The 18,448-nt window shown below is 45.7% G+C and overlaps 1 protein-coding gene across 6 annotated transcripts in view; it reads left to right on the forward strand.

Annotated features, from left to right (window-relative positions):
• The window catches only part of PDE4DIP (phosphodiesterase 4D interacting protein), a 310,072-nt gene extending 292,409 nt beyond the window's left edge, over positions 1 to 17,663 (forward strand). For 4 of the 6 annotated variants that reach the window (XM_030207593.1, XM_030207594.1, XM_030207591.1 and 1 more), the window contains 7 exons: positions 1,503 to 1,619; positions 3,426 to 3,649; positions 7,363 to 7,494; positions 10,988 to 11,126; positions 11,957 to 12,003; positions 14,585 to 14,645; positions 16,189 to 17,663. In XM_030207593.1, the coding sequence (XP_030063453.1) occupies positions 1,503 to 1,619; positions 3,426 to 3,649; positions 7,363 to 7,494; positions 10,988 to 11,126; positions 11,957 to 12,003; positions 14,585 to 14,645; positions 16,189 to 16,322 (854 nt within the window). In that variant the 3' untranslated portion in view covers positions 16,323 to 17,663. The remainder of the gene's footprint in view (positions 1 to 1,502; positions 1,620 to 3,425; positions 3,650 to 7,362; positions 7,495 to 10,987; positions 11,127 to 11,956; positions 12,004 to 14,584; positions 14,646 to 16,188) is intronic. The other 2 variants (XM_030207590.1, XM_030207592.1) reach the window with 2 other exon arrangements.
• Positions 17,664 to 18,448: the final 785 nt, after the last annotated feature.

The raw sequence follows: 18,448 nt of genomic DNA on the forward strand, positions 1-18,448 counted from the left end.
GAGGCAAAGAGGCAATCGCCTCTTTGTTAAATCACCATGCCCTGGAGACTTCCAGGCTGCTGGCATCAATATTTAAAAAAAGAGAGAGAGCAGCTTTTAAACTGTTATTGAGATGGGGGAAACCACTGCTTGCCCTGGGACTGTAGCATGGAATGTTACTACTAATTGGGTTTGTTCCAGGTATTTGTGACCTGGCTTGGCCACTGTTGGAAACAGGATACTGGACTAGATGGGCCGTTGGTCTGACCCAGTATGGCTATTCTTATGTTCTTAATTTAAAAGTTCCTGATACAAATAAGTAAAATGATAAAACTTACAGAAGTCAGATGGAATCCCACCTAGAGCCCAAATGAACCCAGGATCTGTGATTGAAATTGGCTGCACGTTTTAGGCAGAAACTGAAACCGTAAATGAAACTGCCCCCCCCCCCCCCATCCCAGCCAGCAACCCATAAGCCCTCCCCAGGCCCACCTTAGGAAGCCCTGGTGGTCTAGTGGCCTCTTCAGGGGCAGGAACAACACAATGGCTGCCAAGACTTCCCACAGCAGTCTCACAAGACTGCCCTTGGGATTGAAACCAGCATGGGTAGGACACTCGCTCCTGTATTTCAATTGCAAATGCATTTTAGCACATCACAAGCCAGCATAGCAGATTGAAAATAAGCTAATGCCTCTAATACACTGAATATATTATGGTGGGGGAGGGGTTTATCCCCCACAATGTTGAGTGGCTTTGGAGGTACTTAACCAGGCAGTGCCAGGGCAGACTGGGGGGGGGAGTCTCAGTGAAACCAGGAGTTATGCAGACACTGCAAATATTCAATGCCAGTGTCCAGTGGCGTAGGAAGGGGGGGCGGGAGGGGCGGTCCGTCCCGGGTGCACGCGCTCGGGGCCGACGCAGCTCCGAGTCCGGGGGGTGCGCCGTAGAGGGGGGGGGTCGCGCCATGCTGCACCCGGGGGGGTGCGCAGCGGCGACCCGCCCCGGGTGCCATTAGCCCTCGCTACGGCACTGCCAGTGTCTACATGCCTAACCGGGCAAGTGGTAAACATGATGACTGCTGCCAGCTTAATAGTGACCCCCCTAATATTTTGGGGCATAAGAATGGCTACTGTTTAGTTAACTCCTTAACCATATTTATTTGCTGTTAAGGAAAGACCATTTTTTTCATTCACCAAAGCTTGAGTTAATATTTTTAATAAATAATTTTTAACTCAGACCTGAATATATACCGGTATTACTGAAATGAGAAGATCAGGGCAGTTTACAATAAAGACAATGGTAACATATAATAACACAAGGTAAAGAACTCCAGTATATGACAGGAAAGCAAACAATCGTAACAAGTGCATGAAAAAAGGCTTCCTTCTTTTGAGATGAACTGAAAATAAAGCTATCTTTTCTGAGATTCAGTGCTTAGAGAGATGACCAGTCTGGACAGGACGGTCTGGTTTTCTTTGTTATTTCCAATGGTTTACTGCATTTTCCTTGACTTGAATTTGTAGATGCAATCCCTTCTCCTCCTGTCCGAGATGTCGGTATGGATTCACCAGCACCATTCTGCCCCAGCAGCTCCTTTCTTGCCCCAGACAGCACTGTCTTTCGTGATTCGCAAGGTGGAGGTAAGAATTCTGTGCACCTGACAGGGGAGGAAAATCATACACAGATTGCATTTTCAGAGCCATGTGTAATATTTTCAATGAAACAAGTACCCATAAATAAAAAAGGTGCAAATGTCTACAGGTACCTTCTACCCATGGCAATTTTCAAAGCTAGGTAGGCTTATAGTTTTTCTCTTTGAAAACTGATACAAAGCCTGTAAATTAAACATGCCTGTGGACTTTGTCCCAGTATGAATGCTTTAAAAATTTCCCTTATGGACATTAGGGAAATGTTGTTCTCTAGGCTTCTATAGCTGGTATCATAGTTCTTGCAGCTCTCCAGGTAATGCTACAGCTGAGTTTGCCTTCTTGTAACATGGCTGAAACATTGGTCAAGCAAACTCAGACATGGCACCACTCGGAGAGCTACAAGAATAATTAAGGGAATTTGTGCATGATTGAGAATGGAGAGATTTGCTCTTAGTGCTGTGGGGGACCTTTTAGTAAAAATGCAACCTGTATGAAGTTGGTAGAATGTATTTTTATAGAAAGGGACTTGTGGTAGACAGGGAGGATTATTATTGGGCTGAAGGACTCTTACGTGAGCAGGAAAGATGGAAGTGACTTGCAAACAGCAAAGCATTATGAGGATGGTAAAGTGGAAGGAGACACAGAAACAAGAATCAGCCCTGAGACCAGTTGATTTCAATGTTCTCGTAAGTATTATTACAGAGGACTAGAGGAAGGTAAGGGTTTTGCAAATGACTCTAAGATATGCAACAAATTCCAAAGGGAGCAAAAAATAATAAGATGGATTCTAAAATGTCTTCAGGAGTTTGACAAATAAAACTGAATGTACAGATTGCAGAAATAGAGAGATCAATTGCTAAGGGTGACCTCCACTCGCCAAACAGATGTCAACATAGTGAGAGAACCAGTAGAATTCTAGAACACTAACAGTGAGGTATAACAACCAAAGGGGTGATAAAATTTGCACACAAGTCATTGGGATCATGGTCGCTGAGAGGGGGGCAGGGGGGACAAAATTCCCTGGGCCTCCAGGAGGGTCCTGGCGCCACAGTCCCACCCGCCCTCCGTCGTCAACTGTCTGCCACCGGGCTGGGCCCCCTGCATTGAAATCACAGCGCCTCTCACATCCATGTGAAAGCGCTGCAGGCAGCAGGGCAGCAGATTGCCTCCCTTTGGGCCTCCTTCCCTCCCTGTGTCCCGCCCTCGTCTGACGTAACTTCCGCGAGGGTGAGACACAGGCAGGGAAGGCCTGAAGGGAGGCAATCTGCTGCTTTCACAGGGAGGTGAGGCCGCGATGCTGCCGATTTGAATGCAGGGGGCCAGTGGCGGACGGTCGACGGAACCGAGGGCGGACGGGTGAGACTGGGGACTGCGGCGCCGGGCGGCCTGAGTGGTGTTTGGGGGAGCGGGGCGGCGGCGGCCTTGCCCTGGGCCCGGCTCAGTCTCTCAGCGGCCCTGGGGCTGGTTTCAGTACCAAAACCAAAACCCAAATTCAGTCAGCCTCTACTCTTTGGTGTCAAAGTTCCTAGGGGAAATGGCCAAACTAGTGTGGTCAATTTCTATTTTTCTGAGCAAATGACACTGAATTTTTTTTTTTTTTTTTACCATTTTCTAAAAGGAAAATGCATGGAAAAGTGTGGTCCCTTTTATCCAGCCCCTTCCCCTCCAGATGTATGCTGTTTGTGCCTCTTCATGCTCATCTGACCTGCTTATACTCTGTTCTCCATCCACTCCCCATCTTCCCTCATCATGTCCCTGTCCCTGAGTGTTTTCACTGTGACTTTATTTCCTTTGCAGAAACATGTTGGGATGATTCTGGTATACAAAGTTCATCCATGCTGGAAGGTGATACTCCTGATGGGTCTTTTGCCAACAAAAATGGGAATTATGTCATTGGTCACATTGACGACTACAGTGCTCTGAAACAGCAGATCCTGGAGGGCAATGTGTTGATCTCTAAGATGGAATCCATCATGCAGTCTTCCCTTAATATTCCTTTTCTGGAAATCCATGGCACACAGGTACACTTCACCCCTATTAGGCTGTTGGTTCTGGATGTAGTAGTTACATGAATATCCTAAGTTCATAAAGGATGTGTAGGTCAGAAAATGGACATTTAGATCCATGTCTACAAAACTATAATCTATTTAGTAGGGCTCTGTATTTATCATATGCGGGGAGTCAAAATAAATAGTTTTAAAAATCCCAGCACAATGTCCTTCTTTGAAAACACAAACTAATTAATCAGTGTCCAATTTTTCGATGCCTTCCTCAGAGGAGCGGTCTGTACATCACTTCTTAATCTACACAGGCACTCTGTGCTTCCCTGAGGAAGGCATCGAAACATTGGCCATGTTGTTGGCAGTGAGTCTGTCTGGAATAAAAGCTATAGAAATATTTTGAGAGACTTTTGAATACAAAATTAAATATGAAATTGAAAAGAAAATTAAAAATTGGACACTGGACCGATGATGATTTGAAGCATCTATCTGCTTTTACTGTTTGTAGTCTGGAATATACGCTACTTCTGAAAAAATATTTATGATAGATATGAAGATATGTTAGATGTACTGATTAATTAGTTTGTGTTTCCAAAGAAGGACATTGTGCTGGGATTTTTTAAACTGCAAAACTATAAGAGCATGAAGGCTCACTAAATAGGTAGGGACAATTCTATAAATTGGCGCCAAGATGTAGATGTCAACTCTCTAATGGCTTCTGGGCGCATTAAGCCATGACAGAACACTAATGTGCTGAAAGTTAGGTGAGCCAACCTTACATCGTGTCAGTGGCTACTGTAAGTTGGCACACCTAAGTGTGCCATGCAATGCTTGCAACTGATAGCATTCTGTAAGTTGCGTGTGTTGTTGATCATGCTGTACCCCCCTTGTGGTTTCATGCTAAGTGACTTACACATGCAGGTTACAGAATAATGCCTAGCTTTCAAGTATTGGTGCCAGTCACACACATACAGTAGCGTACCAAGGGGGGGGCGGTGGGTGCGGTCCGCCCCAGGTGCATGCCGCTGGGGGGTGCCGCGGCACGCGCCTGGCTTCGAGTTCGCTAACTTTGCTCATTCGCTGCAGCTCCGTCTGCTCAAGAACAGGTTACTTCCTGTTCTGGGGCAGAGGGAGCTGCAGCGAACGAGCGAAGTTAGCAAACTTTTCGGAGCCGACAGGCGCGTGCTGCGGCACCCCCCCCCAGCAGCGTGCACCCAGGGGGGATGTCATTTTGCCGGGGGGGGGGGGGGGGGGGCGCATCGGCAATCCATCCCGGGTGCCATCCAGGCTAGGAACACCACTGCACACATAAGTGCTGGTAACATAGTAAAACTCAACAGATAAAGACCTGCCCGGTCCATCCAGTCTTTCCAACAAGGTGACCCGACTTGAATCTGGCACTTTGCATAGGTTCCACTTTTTCATGATTAAATACTGGTACATCTCTGTCTCTCCCTGCCAATTGTGGGGCACAGACCATAGAGGTCTGCCCACTTCTGGTCCCACTTCCCAGCTAGTGGAGTTGCCGTCGAAGCCCACTCTGTCCTTGATCTAGTATTCTGTAAGAGGCGGGTACTATTGGTCCCTAAGTCTAGGGCACCATCTTAAAGAATTGCCTTAACAGTCTTTCACAAAACATGCATAGGGCTGTGGAAAAAACACATATATTTGGCATGGTGTGTACCAGAAGCCATTTTACAAAAGGAAACATAGAAAAAGGGTGGCGGAATTTGGGGCTTTCTGCATGTAAGTAGGCAGCAATTTTTGCTTGAGTATGTAAGCGACAGATTAAGCAAAAACTGCACATTCAACTATATTTACTGTGGAGGAGTAGCCTAGTGGTTAGTGCAGTGGATTTTGATCCTGGGAAACTGAGTTCGATTTCCAACTCAGCTCCTTGTGACTCTGGGCAAGTCACTTAACCCTCCATTGCCCTTGGTACAAAATAACTACCTGAATATATGTAAACCGCTTTGAATGTAGTTGCAAAAACCTCAGAATGGCGGTATATCAAGTCCCATTTCCCTTTCCCCCTCTTTATTGCTGAACATACCACCAATCCTCAGCTCTTTCCTGAATCAAGATGATGCCTCCGCTTTATGCTTCATTTGGGGGTCTGTCCATTGCCCTCCCCCTAAGGTTTGCACACGTCATTGGCATTGCTTACAAGGCTCATCCATAGACAACTGCTGTGGCTTTATTCCTAATCCAAACTTTTGATGTCTAAACCTCTCGCCTAACGTTTAGCTCTAGTATATGCCATAACTGGAACATTTTGAAAAACAAGCAAATAATTTAACCCTGTGCCAATGGGTCCTCATAAACTACTACTACTACTTAACATTTCTAGAACGCTACTAGGGTTACGCAGCGCTGTACAGATTAAGAAAAAGGACAGTCCCTGCCTCAAGGAGCTTACAATCTAATGGGCGAAATGTCAAGTAGGGGCAGTCCAGATTTCCTGAATAGAGGTATGGTGGTTAGGTGCCGAAGGCGACATTGAAGAGGTGGGCTTTTAGCAAGGCTTTGAAGATGGGCAGGGAGGGGGCCTGGCGTATGGGCTCAGGGAGTTTGTTCCAGGCATGGAGTGAGGCGAGGCAGAAAGGGCGGAGCCTGGAGTTGGCGGTGGTGGAGAAGGGTACCGACAGGAGGGATTTATCTTGAGAACGGAGGTTACGGGTAGGAATGTAAGGGGAGATGAGGGTAGAGAGGTAGGGAGGGGCTGTAGATCGAGTACATTTGTAGGTTAAAAGGTCATAAAGCTAACGAAAGATTGTAAAGCCGAAGTGAAAGGCAAAACACAAGGTAATGCTTCATCTGTCATACATGTTGATAACTTGTAATAACAATGACAGTGAGCAAACCTTGCTTGCAAGTTGCAAATAAGCTTAACTGCCTTTTTAGGATATCTCCATTGACTTTCAAATTCAGCTTCTCCGCTTGAATTTTAAACTCTTGCACAGTTGAACAAATCAGACATATCCTTAAAAATTGACTTATTGGTAAATTATATTTCAACCTATAAGGGTGGAATCTGGAAAAATGTAACAAAGTGTTCCGCTCTACAGTCTTTCGATATCAAGTAATTTGAAAATTGTCCCCAGATTTCATAATCCACAAGTCCAAAAACTGAAATCTTATAAAAGTGATGTGACATTACAAACTGCAAATTAGGATCCAGAGTGTTAATCTATGTACCAAATTGTAATAAATCAGACTCTGACCCAGTCCAGAGCAGAAGTATCTTTTAAGATGTATGAAGATTGTTGAATTAAGTTGGGGGAGTTGAGTACTGTAGATCAGTGGTTCCAAAGCTGGTCCTGGAGGCACCCCAGCCAGTCAGGTTTCAGGATATCCACAATGAATATTCATCAGATAGATTTGCATGCAGTCTCTCATGAATATTCATTGTGGATATCCTGAAAACCTGACTGGCTGGGCTGCCTCCAGGACCAGCTTTGGGAACACTGCTGTAGATATATTATTCACCCGAGACATTAGAAGATAGCCGATTTGATTGTAAATCACCTCTAAATTATAGGTATGTATATAGACTAGTATTCTATAAAGCAAAGTGGATGTCTACTTTTCCTTTATAGAATGGACACCCTTTAGGTACCTACATATAGGGGCAGTGCTATAGAATTACCCCCTTCATGTTTGCTTTGCTTACTCAAAGCATTTCTTCGCCTCACTCTGTACTTTTGTCCTAAAGAGAATCTCTGCTGTTTCAGGCCTTAGATTACGGAAGCATCCGGCAGCTCTTCTGCATTAGCAGCACCCTGCACCAGATACTCCAGGAGTCCACTTCCCTTCTTGCTGTATTTTGGGAGAGCCGCCCTTCCCAGCACAGAGGAAAGCAGGAGGTAAAAGAACTGCAAAGAATGAAATGTTAGGAAAGAGTTGTGCCAGTAGGTTCCATCCCATGTACAAATGCTCAGCAGATGGTTACTCATTTGTGCCCCTCTCTGTCTTTCAGCAGCTATAAGAGCAATGGTCAGCGTCTTCATAAGCACTGGCTGCCTCAGATCAAATTAGGCTCAGATATTCAATGTCAGCCCCTATCCAGGTCTTTGGCAGTACAGCCAGCGCAACCCAGTAAATATGACAGGGGTGCTGACCTTTGCAGGATACCAGAAACTGCCACAAGTTGAGCACCGTCTTCCCTGTTGCACCAACCCTGCTACATCAGGGACTGGACTGGGCTCCTCTCCTGTTGTTGCCCTTGTGGTTGTGGTTGCTGCCTGCTACTACCCATGCCTCAACTCAGCCTCCCAGCCCACCGGCTGCAGCAGCGATCAAAACACTAATCTGAGCAGGGCAACCATAAGTGCTTATGTGCCCTCAGCTCCAAGTGGACTTCTGGTCCCACCCCCTCTGACATAAACTCCCGTTGTCAGGGTGCAGGACCAGGAGGGCCTTCAGGAGCTGAGAGCATATGGGCGCGATGGTTCCCCTGCACAGATTGGTGTTTTGATTATTGCTACAGTCAGCAGAACCAGAGGCTAAATGACGATAAGAGACAGCGGTAGGCAGCAACCGCAAGGGCAGCAGCAGCAGCAGGAAGGAAGATCTGCCCAGGCTCTAGCCAGTGTAAAGGTTTGGCAGTTGCAGCTAGATTGCAGAAGGAAGGACGAAAGGAGGTTTGAGGGGAAATGCTGGGCTGGGGGGTGTGGGAGGAAGGGTAGAGAGAGGGGAGCCTATGTGAAGTGTCTAAAAAGCTGCCTATTTTATAAAGGCAGCATGAATATTAGAAGAATTCATAATTATGTTGTTTTTACTAAATTTTTAAAAGTATTTATTTTAAAGAGATTTTTAGTTTACTAATTGTTCTTTTTAGTCCTATGTTGCATTGTTAAAGGGGATACTTTTATATTTTCATAGCGTTGTTTGCTTTCACAATCTGCCTGTTTCTCTTTATTGTGATCCAGGGGCGTAGCCAGATACCCAATTTTGGGTGGGCCTGGGCCCAAGATGGGTGGGCAGAACCCCACCCATCCCATAGGTGATTTGGTCTCTCCTCTCGCCTGCATGCCATATGGTCTCTCAAATATCCCCCCTCTCCTGCACACCTTTTAAATTTCAGATTTTCAGCGAGGAGCAACTAATACACACTACTCATGTAGGCTCCACATCCTTCCCACTGATGCAGCTTCCTGTTTCCGCATAGGCGGGAATACATCAGAGGGAAGGCTATGGGGCCGATGTAAGCAGTATGTATCAGTCGCTGCTTCCTGCAGGCGAAGATCTGCTATTTATAAGGTATACAGGAGGGACAGTTGTTGGGAGTTTTCAGCTTGGGAATCTCTGCTGGCCACATCATAGGTGTGCTGCTTCTGGTGGGCTTGAGCTCAAAGTGCCCACCCAAGCCCACTCTTGGCTAGGCCACTGTTGTGATCCACGCTGAACTTTCTGGGTAGTTGCGGAATATAAGCACTAATGTAGTGTAGTGTTATGTAATGTAATACAATAAACTCTCAGAACTAGCTCTAATAGCACGCAAGTTGTCTCACACAAATTTCCACCTGCTCCAAAAGAAGCGCACTGTCCGATTGGTATTCACAGTGATTTAAGCCACCTGGTCGCCGATATTCAGCGGCACTAAACTGGGCAGTGCTGCTGAATATTGTCTCTGACCGCCTATACTGAAAGTGGGCAGGTTAAGGGCAGTACAAGAGGCGGGAGGAGCTGGTGGCTATGCAGGGGCTGGAGTGCGGGACCTGCATAGCTAATCCGATCAAGTTAGGACAGCTCAAAAGCTGTCCCAACTTGGCTGGGCTAACTATGCAGGTTCCGGCACTGAATACCCACTGGGACCTGTATAACTTTTAAAATAATTGTTTGAGCCCTGGTCACTGTATCCATTTTCTGAAGGCAGCAACAAAGGGTAGGAGCAAGTGGGCTTCACCCCTGCCCCTATAGCCCCTCACTGGACCACTAGGGATATCAGATAGGCCCAGGGGCCCTACCGAGACAAGGGAGGGTCGGGGGGGGGGGTCATTCTGAGGGGGTGGGGAAGTTGACTCTCACAGGCTGGGGGAAGGGTATAGAAGGAGGGGGGCATTTTAGGGAGGCTGGAGGGGCTCAGAGAGGCTCAAACAACTTTCTAAGTGTTATGTGGGGCCCGGCTGAATTTCGGCTGGGGCTCACACAGCTGTCTTATGTGGGCTCTGTCTGAATATTGGCTGGGACCCGCATAAGCTCAGGCGCCTGGCATTGGGCAAATTAGCCATGGATATTCATTGCCAGGGTCTGCACATGGCCCAGCACTTTATACCCGGGGCTGCATTAGCCAGCAACGGTCAGCGTTTAAAAAGCCACTGACTGCCGCCGGCTGAATATTGGGGCCAGTGTGTATTCTCTGCCTGTTCATGCATATTTTATAAAACAAACAAAAAAGTGGACACAAAACCAGGAGTGTACATCACAAATCTGCTAAAATTGCACCTCCACAAATACCTACACACACATCACATAAACATTTGCATGCTCTTGCTGGCACATGTACTTTCATGCATGTATACCCCTACTCAATTTCATAATGACCATTTTCTGCGTATCAAGTATTCTTTACATGTGGAAAATGTTCTATAGAAAATTACCCTTTTGTTTATTTGAAGACTCTGTAAATCAACTGTACAAATATTCACAGACTGAAAGTTTCAAAGAATTCCAAATGTGACTGTTCAAATGATTTGAATATAAGTATAAATGTGGGACCATATGTCTCCAACTGAAATCAAAGGAATCACAATTGGGAGGATATGGAAACTGAGTCATACTTCTGTGTCTTGGATCAGATTAAGACTTATCCAGCACCAGTGGCGTTCCTAGGGAGGCTGACACCCGGGGCGAATCACCGATGCGCCCCTCCCCCCGGGTGCAGCGCCCCCCCCCCCCGGAACAGCGTGACGCCCCCCCCCCCCCGGCGAAAGAACCCCCCCCCCCGGGTGCACGCCGCTGAGGGGGGGGGTGCCGAGCGCCTGCCGGCTCTTTGTTTTCATGCTCCCTCTGCCCCGGAACAGGAAGTAACCTGTTCCGGGGCAAAGGGAGCATGAAACGAAGAGCCGACAGGCGCGCGGCACCCCACCCAGCGGCGTGCACCCGGGGCGGACCGCCCCCACCGCCCCCCCCCTCTTGGTACGCCACTGTCCAGCACCACTGCTATAGATGAGGTTTTGATCCGTACCATGTCCCTGCTGCAGGGGATTGATGTAAGATTCCTGCTGAAATGGATAGTAGATGGCATGGATGGGCAGACTGGATAGGCCATATGGTCTTTATCTGCCTACATTTTTCTCTGTTTTTATTCTGTTTAACAAAAAGCAATGTCTTAACAGTACAAACATGCTGTTTTAGGCACAGTCGATGAAAGAAGAAATGTTGAAGCTGAGAAGTAAATTGACAGAACAGGAGAACAAACTCCAAACTGCTGTAGAGAGCCTAAATACCACAAATCTTCTGAAGGAGAATATGGAGCAGTTCATTGTTGGCCAGTGTATGTACATTCAAGATGATATTATCATTTTCAGTGGATATTGTATTTAGGCCCTCCAGTGGTGTTCCTAGATCGGCTGCCACCTGGGGTGGATCACCGCTATGCCCCTTCCCCCAGAAATCATGACACTCACCCCACCCCCGGCGCATCACCTCTACCCCTCCAAGTGCATCGCTCTTACCTCTTGGGGGTGCAGGGAACAGTCACGCAGCTGTCTGCTCCGCTGGTTCTCTGCCCCGGAACAGGAAGTAACGTCAGAGGGAGCAGGGAACCGGCGGAGCCGACAGCCACACAGTTGCTCCCTGCACCCCCTTGTAACGTGTACACCACTGAAGCCATCTTATATAAAAGTTGTGTAAAACCTAACGATCATGATGGCTTCTCTGCTCCGTCTCAGAGCCACATGTGTCCTCTTCCCCTTTTGTGGCTCTTTCCATCTTCCTTTCCTCTTGCTTTCTGTCTGGGTTTTCCATTGAGACCATGCCAACCTATATGGCATGCTTTACCATTAAAAAAAATATTAAGCAACAACATTTTTCTTCATTTTTAGCAGGAGGTTTAATCCTTCTGCTCTGGTTGAAGGTGTGTTTAACCTCCTTTCCCTCCAATATTTAGCAGCATTTAATCTCTGCCCAAAAAGCTAAGAGGGTGACAGTGTTTGGAAATTAACTCAGAACTTCAAATCTGACACTACACTTGATCTTAGCCAAGAGGCAATAAATATAGGTGTTACCCAACCTGTCTCCTCCATGGGTATTTGTTTGAATACCAGACTTTGCCATTCCTCTGCCTTTCGGTTCTACTGATGTATCTTTCTCTCATTGCTGCAGTGACAAGAACCCATGATGTTCTGAGAAGAGCAAGAACAAACCTTGAGGTAAGAGCATCATCTGGATGCATGCAGTCTTCCATTTCACCTGCCAGATGCTAACAGAAGAGTTGCTTATACATTTTATTAGTAGAAAAAAGAACCAAACTGGTGCACTTAGAACCAGATAGCTTAAGACCAGCTCTGTGAGAGCTGAGCACCCCAGTATCAAACAAACTTCAATGCGTAATTCGTATTAAGTTTGGAACGTCCAATTATTTTGAAATGTTTGTGCTTATGCATTGCTGAGTGTACGAATAAGCAATTGTTATGGGTACAGAATGGCCATGCTTCTTTTCCAAAAATCCATTGGCCATTAGAAAAGTCTGGAAGAGGTTATTAAAGCTCAGTGGAGATTTAGGGCCAATGAACGGGCCAAGAGAGCTGTACAGGAATGGGGATCACAGGAATCCCATGGGAATGGAAAAAGTTGCCACAGGATTCCCGTGGGAATGTAGTCAAAATTGGAGGCTTGAAATGAACTGAGAAAGGCTATTGGAGTGCCAGAATGAGGCTTGAAATGCCCAGAGAGGCAGCTAAAACACCAGACAGACTTGGAACATTATTGGTGGAATAGCGAATACCGCCAAAAATCCCGCTAGTGGCTGTTGGGGTCGGGAGGAAACAGAGGGCTGCAAGCGAGTATGTAATAACGTCAACTCCTGCAGGTATGTGTGAGGATGGACAAGTTTGAGGGGATGGGTAGGGATGGAATGAATCTTAGTGGGTACAGGTGGGCTTGGGTTAGATTCCAGTAGGGACAGGAGGGGATGGATGAAATTTCTGTCCCTGTGCAACTCTCTAGTTCCAGCCTTATTCATTTCCCTCCCTCACCCTCCTGTTCTCTAGGAATTTGCTCATATTGTTTCATATCACTTGTATAGACCTTGATTAGGCCTTTGATACATAATTAGATGAAAGTGGTTGGACATAGTAAGAAAATACATTCTATTAATTCTATTTGTCTTTAGATCAAAAATTGACTAGACATATTGAGCAGTGATTAATGGAACCATTTCTAGATAGTGCAAATTGACCAGCACTGTGCTTCAAGGGTTGATATTATGTAATCTGCTATTAAACCTATGCATAATTGATCTATTATCAAACATTTGTAGTAATATAGCAAGTTTTATCAATTATAGACTTTTCTTACTATGATTCTCTTGTAAAGGTGACTGGTTGTCTTGGGAAATGGGCAGATCATTTGCAGATATGATAAATGCCCAAAAAACACTGGAATTGGCATTCAGAATGCACCGTGAATGAACCATTACTTTCTGTTACAGACCATAGTGATTAAGAAACAGTGGTGTAGCCATGGGTAGGCCTGGGTCCACCAAGTCTGTCTAGTGTTCTAGCTGCCTCTCTAGCTGTGATGTGGCTGGTGGGATCCTCATGCCCCACCAGCTGAAGACTCCCAGCATCTCATCCTTCCATCCCCTGCAAGCGACCGGGTCTCTTAACTCCACTCCCCTAACCCCCTGATACCTTTTAAACCCTTCAGTTCTTCACCTGAAGCAAGAAGCAACTCGTACCCCCTTGCTTGTGCCAGCCCTGAGCCTTCCCTCTGATACAACTTCCTGTTCGCAGGACCAGGAAATTGTATCAGAGGGAAGGCTCAGGGCTGGTGTGAGCAGCAGGTATGAGTCACTGCTTGCTGCCAGCAGTGAACTAAAGAACTTAAAACTACTGAGAGGGGTTGGATGAGTGGAGTTGAGACTCCCGATCACCTGGGGGGGGGGGGGGGGGTAGAGAGATGTCAGGTGAGTTCTCATGCATACCTGCTTTGAACTCATGCCCGTCCAAAATTGGGTGTCTGGCTATGACCCTGTTAAAAAGATACAAGCTTCAGCTTCCCCACAGAAGGAGGGTGATAAAGTTCTGCAATATTCATCCATATTTAGCTGTGCAAGATGCATGTACAGACCTTTTTGAGAAGCACTTACCCAAGTTTCTGGAAGAAAAAAGATAAATGACTGATATTGTGTTTAGATTTTAGGCACAGATCCAGGGAGATTTTTTTTAATGTTACGAATGTTATTCTGTGAGACAGAAACATAAAACCCTGTAAAAGTCAAGCTTCTCTTTCCCTTAATCGCTTTGGGGATCTGCTAGGCAGATAGCTGAAGAAAGTGGCCTATATTGTAGCTCAGTCTATGTCTTCCTGTGCCACTACCTTAAATTACGATTGACCCTAGCTTGAGTGCAAGCTGTGTGCTAGACCAGCACACAGCTTGCACGCCCGGCAACAAAGAAATTGAGAAGATTTGAGCTTATGTTTGGAAGCTTTCACACTGTAAAACACTAATGGATCATATAAAGGTCAAATGCAGCAATCACAGACAAACCATTTGTTTTGCAGTATTCTGTCAGACTGCTCTCTCTATCTGTTTGTACAGTCTACAGTCTTAATGACACAAATCACAACATATTTTTCTATCTTTGCCTGTACCTTGAGATCTTGGAAACGTTGATATTGTTCACTATTTCTAACGTCTGATATATCTTCCTTGGTTAGAATTTTGTTTCTTTTTCTGATCTATTCTTGTTTTTGTTTTATTTACTTGTTTGTTTGTTTTTTCCTGAGCCTCTTCAGAAGAATAATTACAAGATTTCTTCTGGAAAGCCTCATCTCTTCACTGGCAAAGGTAAAGGCACCTTCTGTTTGCTGTGTGCCATGACTGTTCCCTCCTGCTTCCCATCTCTGTTGCCTTCCATGTGTGCTGTCACTGACATTGCAGCATCTTCATTTTGCTTGACTTGAAGAAAACACCTTCCAAAATCAGATATGCACCATTTGCAAACAAGTTACACTAGCTAAGTTTCTCCCATATGTAATTTAAGACAGTCACATCAGACACTGTAGCTAGACACCGAGCAAACTCAGACCATAATACAGTTTGATGCTTTGAAGGTGTTAGTAGAGAAGTTCTATGAGCAATAAGCTGTGACTGAGGGTATGGGGAGACAATATTATCCCCCCCCCCCCCCGGTAACATCTGTGGGAGTATGGAGTCTTTATACATGCCTAGGACAACAGGAGTCAGCTCTGTGGGTGCCGATGAGTGTTGAGATTGAGCAAGTTCCTTCATTGTGTCAAGGGAGGGGTCATTCTTGTCTTCTTTGGCACCCTCCCATCATTATGAAATCTTGATACCTATAGCCTAGGAAATGTGGTAAGATTTGTCTTAATGTATAACAAATGGGGACTTACTGTGATCGGAAAACCTTTAATGAACTCTTAGTGTGAAGAAAGAGGGATGCTGTGTGACTGGCGTAAGTGGAAGGTGAATGCATGGTCATGTGATCTCTCTAGCCCACTCACAGCACTCTGTATGTTCAGGTTCACACCAATAAACCTGTGTAATGCCAGCCCTGTGCCCATCCAGGAATACTCATCGCCATTTCCTCACACATTCCTTGCTCTGCACTATAAGGACTAATAATTTCAACCAGAAACTTGGAGAGATCGATCTTGCTATAGTTACCATTGAAGATATGCACTATAAGGGCAATTCTATAATATGCGTTATAATATAAGGTAGAGTGTAAGCACATTACCACATAACTACCTGGGAGTTTAAACATGTGTAGCGTATATCATATTTCTAGGTACATGCACCCACTTATGCCTGCCCTTGACCTGGCATAAGTGAGCGTGCCTGACTTTAGGTTTGCCAATGCAGATGTATGCCTGTACTGTGCACACAGATGCTGGTATGGAATAGGAGCTGCCCTCACAGCACTGGGGCATTAACAGGGGGCACCCGATAGAATTGTCTCCCATATGCAGGCTATCCCTAGACAAGATGAAATTCGGGCAACCCTATACCCCAGGTACTATAGCAGTCTCAACACTCCCCCTTCCATTTAGTATTGTCCATGTTAGACAAATGCTAGACTGTGCATCGTATGTGAAAGGAAGCAAGGTCTGACATTAAACAAGCAAGCCATTCTGCGCATCCTGTGCTCCGCCTTCTTGTCAAACAGGCAGTTTGCATTTATTCACATGCTTTGATGTTACAGGCAGCTTTTCTAAAATCCCTTGAGCTGCTGGGTTCAGAAACTGCACTGCCCAGAACCCTTTTCTTCAGCTTTCTGCAGTGTGACAAAAAGTAAAACTGTGCACTAGAGCCCATGATTTCATGACAGACCATTGAGTGGCCCTCTGTTCTTCTTTCCCTTCTGTAGGTGAAATCCAGGAACGCTCTCCAAAGTACCAGAGCCATGTGACCCCTCTCTTCCAGGAGCCACTGAGGAAAAGAAGCAGCCTGAAGTCCCAGAAGAGGAGAGAGGAGGAGTGGAGCAGTCCGTGTTTTATTTAAGTCCTTTGTTACTTAGACATGCCAAAGTCCCTTCTGCACGTGCTTCTGTTTGCAGAGTGAGATGGACCTGTATAATTTCTTTTCTAGGCCTTGGATTGACTATTTGGAGTGAATTGCTAAGCTGTATTTACTTGTGCAGGAGGACAGAGGTTTGCTGCTGCAGTGAGTGTCGTGTTTTGTGAGCACTGTATTATTTTGGGACTTTGCTGCTGCCTTGTTACAGGGATAACAGTAGCCTGCTGAGGCTGGACTTCATGCTAAATGACTGAATCCTTTGGAACTGTGTGGCATTTCAGCTTTTCCCACACACTGAAAATTGTCAGTGCAATATCGTACAAAACTACTGATGTAAGGTGGTGGCTGAATCCTCTCTGGCCTGCCTTTAAGATGCAATCCATTATGCTGCTAGTTTTCTCCCGGTATTGAAAACAAATGATCGTTTGTTTATGCTCTTTACTGCACCTACTATGACTGATGTAACTTTGTTGTCACCTTGACATGTAAGACTTTATGGCTGAGCTATGCCAGTGTAAAATCTATAGCTAACAATATCATCTGACTCTCAGAACGAAGAAGAGGGATTCTACACACATCCTGCTCTTTCTGGACCAGGAGCTTATACGAGCCAGCATGTCCTGAGACGGTGGCACCTTCACAAAGCACTAAGAAGTTGAAAATAAAGAGCCAGGACCTTCTTTAGAATCAAATGAACTGGTCGGGGCCTTGGTGTTGATCCATCTTGTATTGCTGTGTGGGATTCCTCAATCTAGGAATACACCTGAGCAGCGAACTTAGTGCCCATCCAGGGCTGGTTTTAGAACTAGTGGGGCCCAGGGTAGAAATTAAGGAGGGGGCCACTGATCCTTGAGGAGAAGGGAGGAGACAGACTTTGGTGGGGAGAAGGGGAAGAGATGTCTGGACTGCGGGGCCCCCTGCCCTGTTCCCTCCCCCCCCCCAACCAAATGCCAGCCCTGTGCCCATCCAAGAGCAGCAAGACACATTGAACTCAAAGCCTCACTTCAGAGTGATTACTATACAAAACAGAGTAAGTCAGCTGACCTTTCAATGTACTACTTAGCAAATTTCAGTGATGTGATCAATTGCCATGCCACTAGCATCCCTGTCAAAAAGAAAAGCAGACAACTAGCTCTACCAGAACTAACTAAAAATCACTGCCAGTGAAAGGATGTCATTGAAAACCACACCTGTCTAATGTCCCTCTTAAGTAACAGTACATATGGCTGCTGGTGGCTGGAAGCACTGTTGCAATTTTTCCCCTCCAAAACAGAGTATGTTATGTGTCTCCATGTCTGATCCAGAAACACAGCTGGAGAAAAAAAACCACACCCTATGTCAAAAGGTGAAACACCAAACACACAAAGTAGGGATGGACCACAGCAATCCACAAAGAAGACACTGGAGTTAAATGGTCAACACTCTTTAATGTAAAACATCACATTAAAACTCAGAAGTCCATATATAAAGGTCTAATGACCTTATAAATGTCTACCAAGAGATACTGTGGTTGTTCACCAGAGGATATTACAGATGTATCCAAGTACCCGACACAGATCTGTGTTTCGGCATAAATGCCTTCTTCAGGGGTAACAGTATCTATTGTGAACAGTGCAGCTGTGCCAGTACTGACAGCCCCAGGAGCCAATCAGTGCATAGGTCAGCACTGGCACAGCTGCACTGTTCACAATAGATACTGTTACCCCTGAAGAAGGCATTTATGCCGAAACACAAATCTGTGTCGGGTACTTGAATACAACTGTAATATCCTCTCGTGAATAACCACAATCTCTTTGGTGGACATTTATACAGTCATTAGACCTTCATATATGGACTTCTGAGTTTTAATGTGATGTTTTAAATTAAAGAGTGTGTCGGGAAGGAGGGGGGTGAGCTCTGTGGAGAATGGCAGTTTGGTTTGAGGGTGAAGAGTACAACCATTGAACCATCTGTGTGTGGAGTTTCTTGCACATAGGTAATAGCGTCTGTGTGTGTGTGGGGGGGGGGGGGGGGGGGGGGGGATATGGGTCTGTTATTACTGTACCCATGTTATATTCGGCAGGTTGTGGATGTGGATAATTTCAATAAAAATATTTGACATAAAGAGTTTT

Source organism: Microcaecilia unicolor, chromosome 6 (assembly GCF_901765095.1).
Source record: "Microcaecilia unicolor chromosome 6, aMicUni1.1, whole genome shotgun sequence".
In the NCBI taxonomy this organism is placed as follows: Eukaryota; Metazoa; Chordata; class Amphibia; order Gymnophiona; family Siphonopidae; genus Microcaecilia; species Microcaecilia unicolor.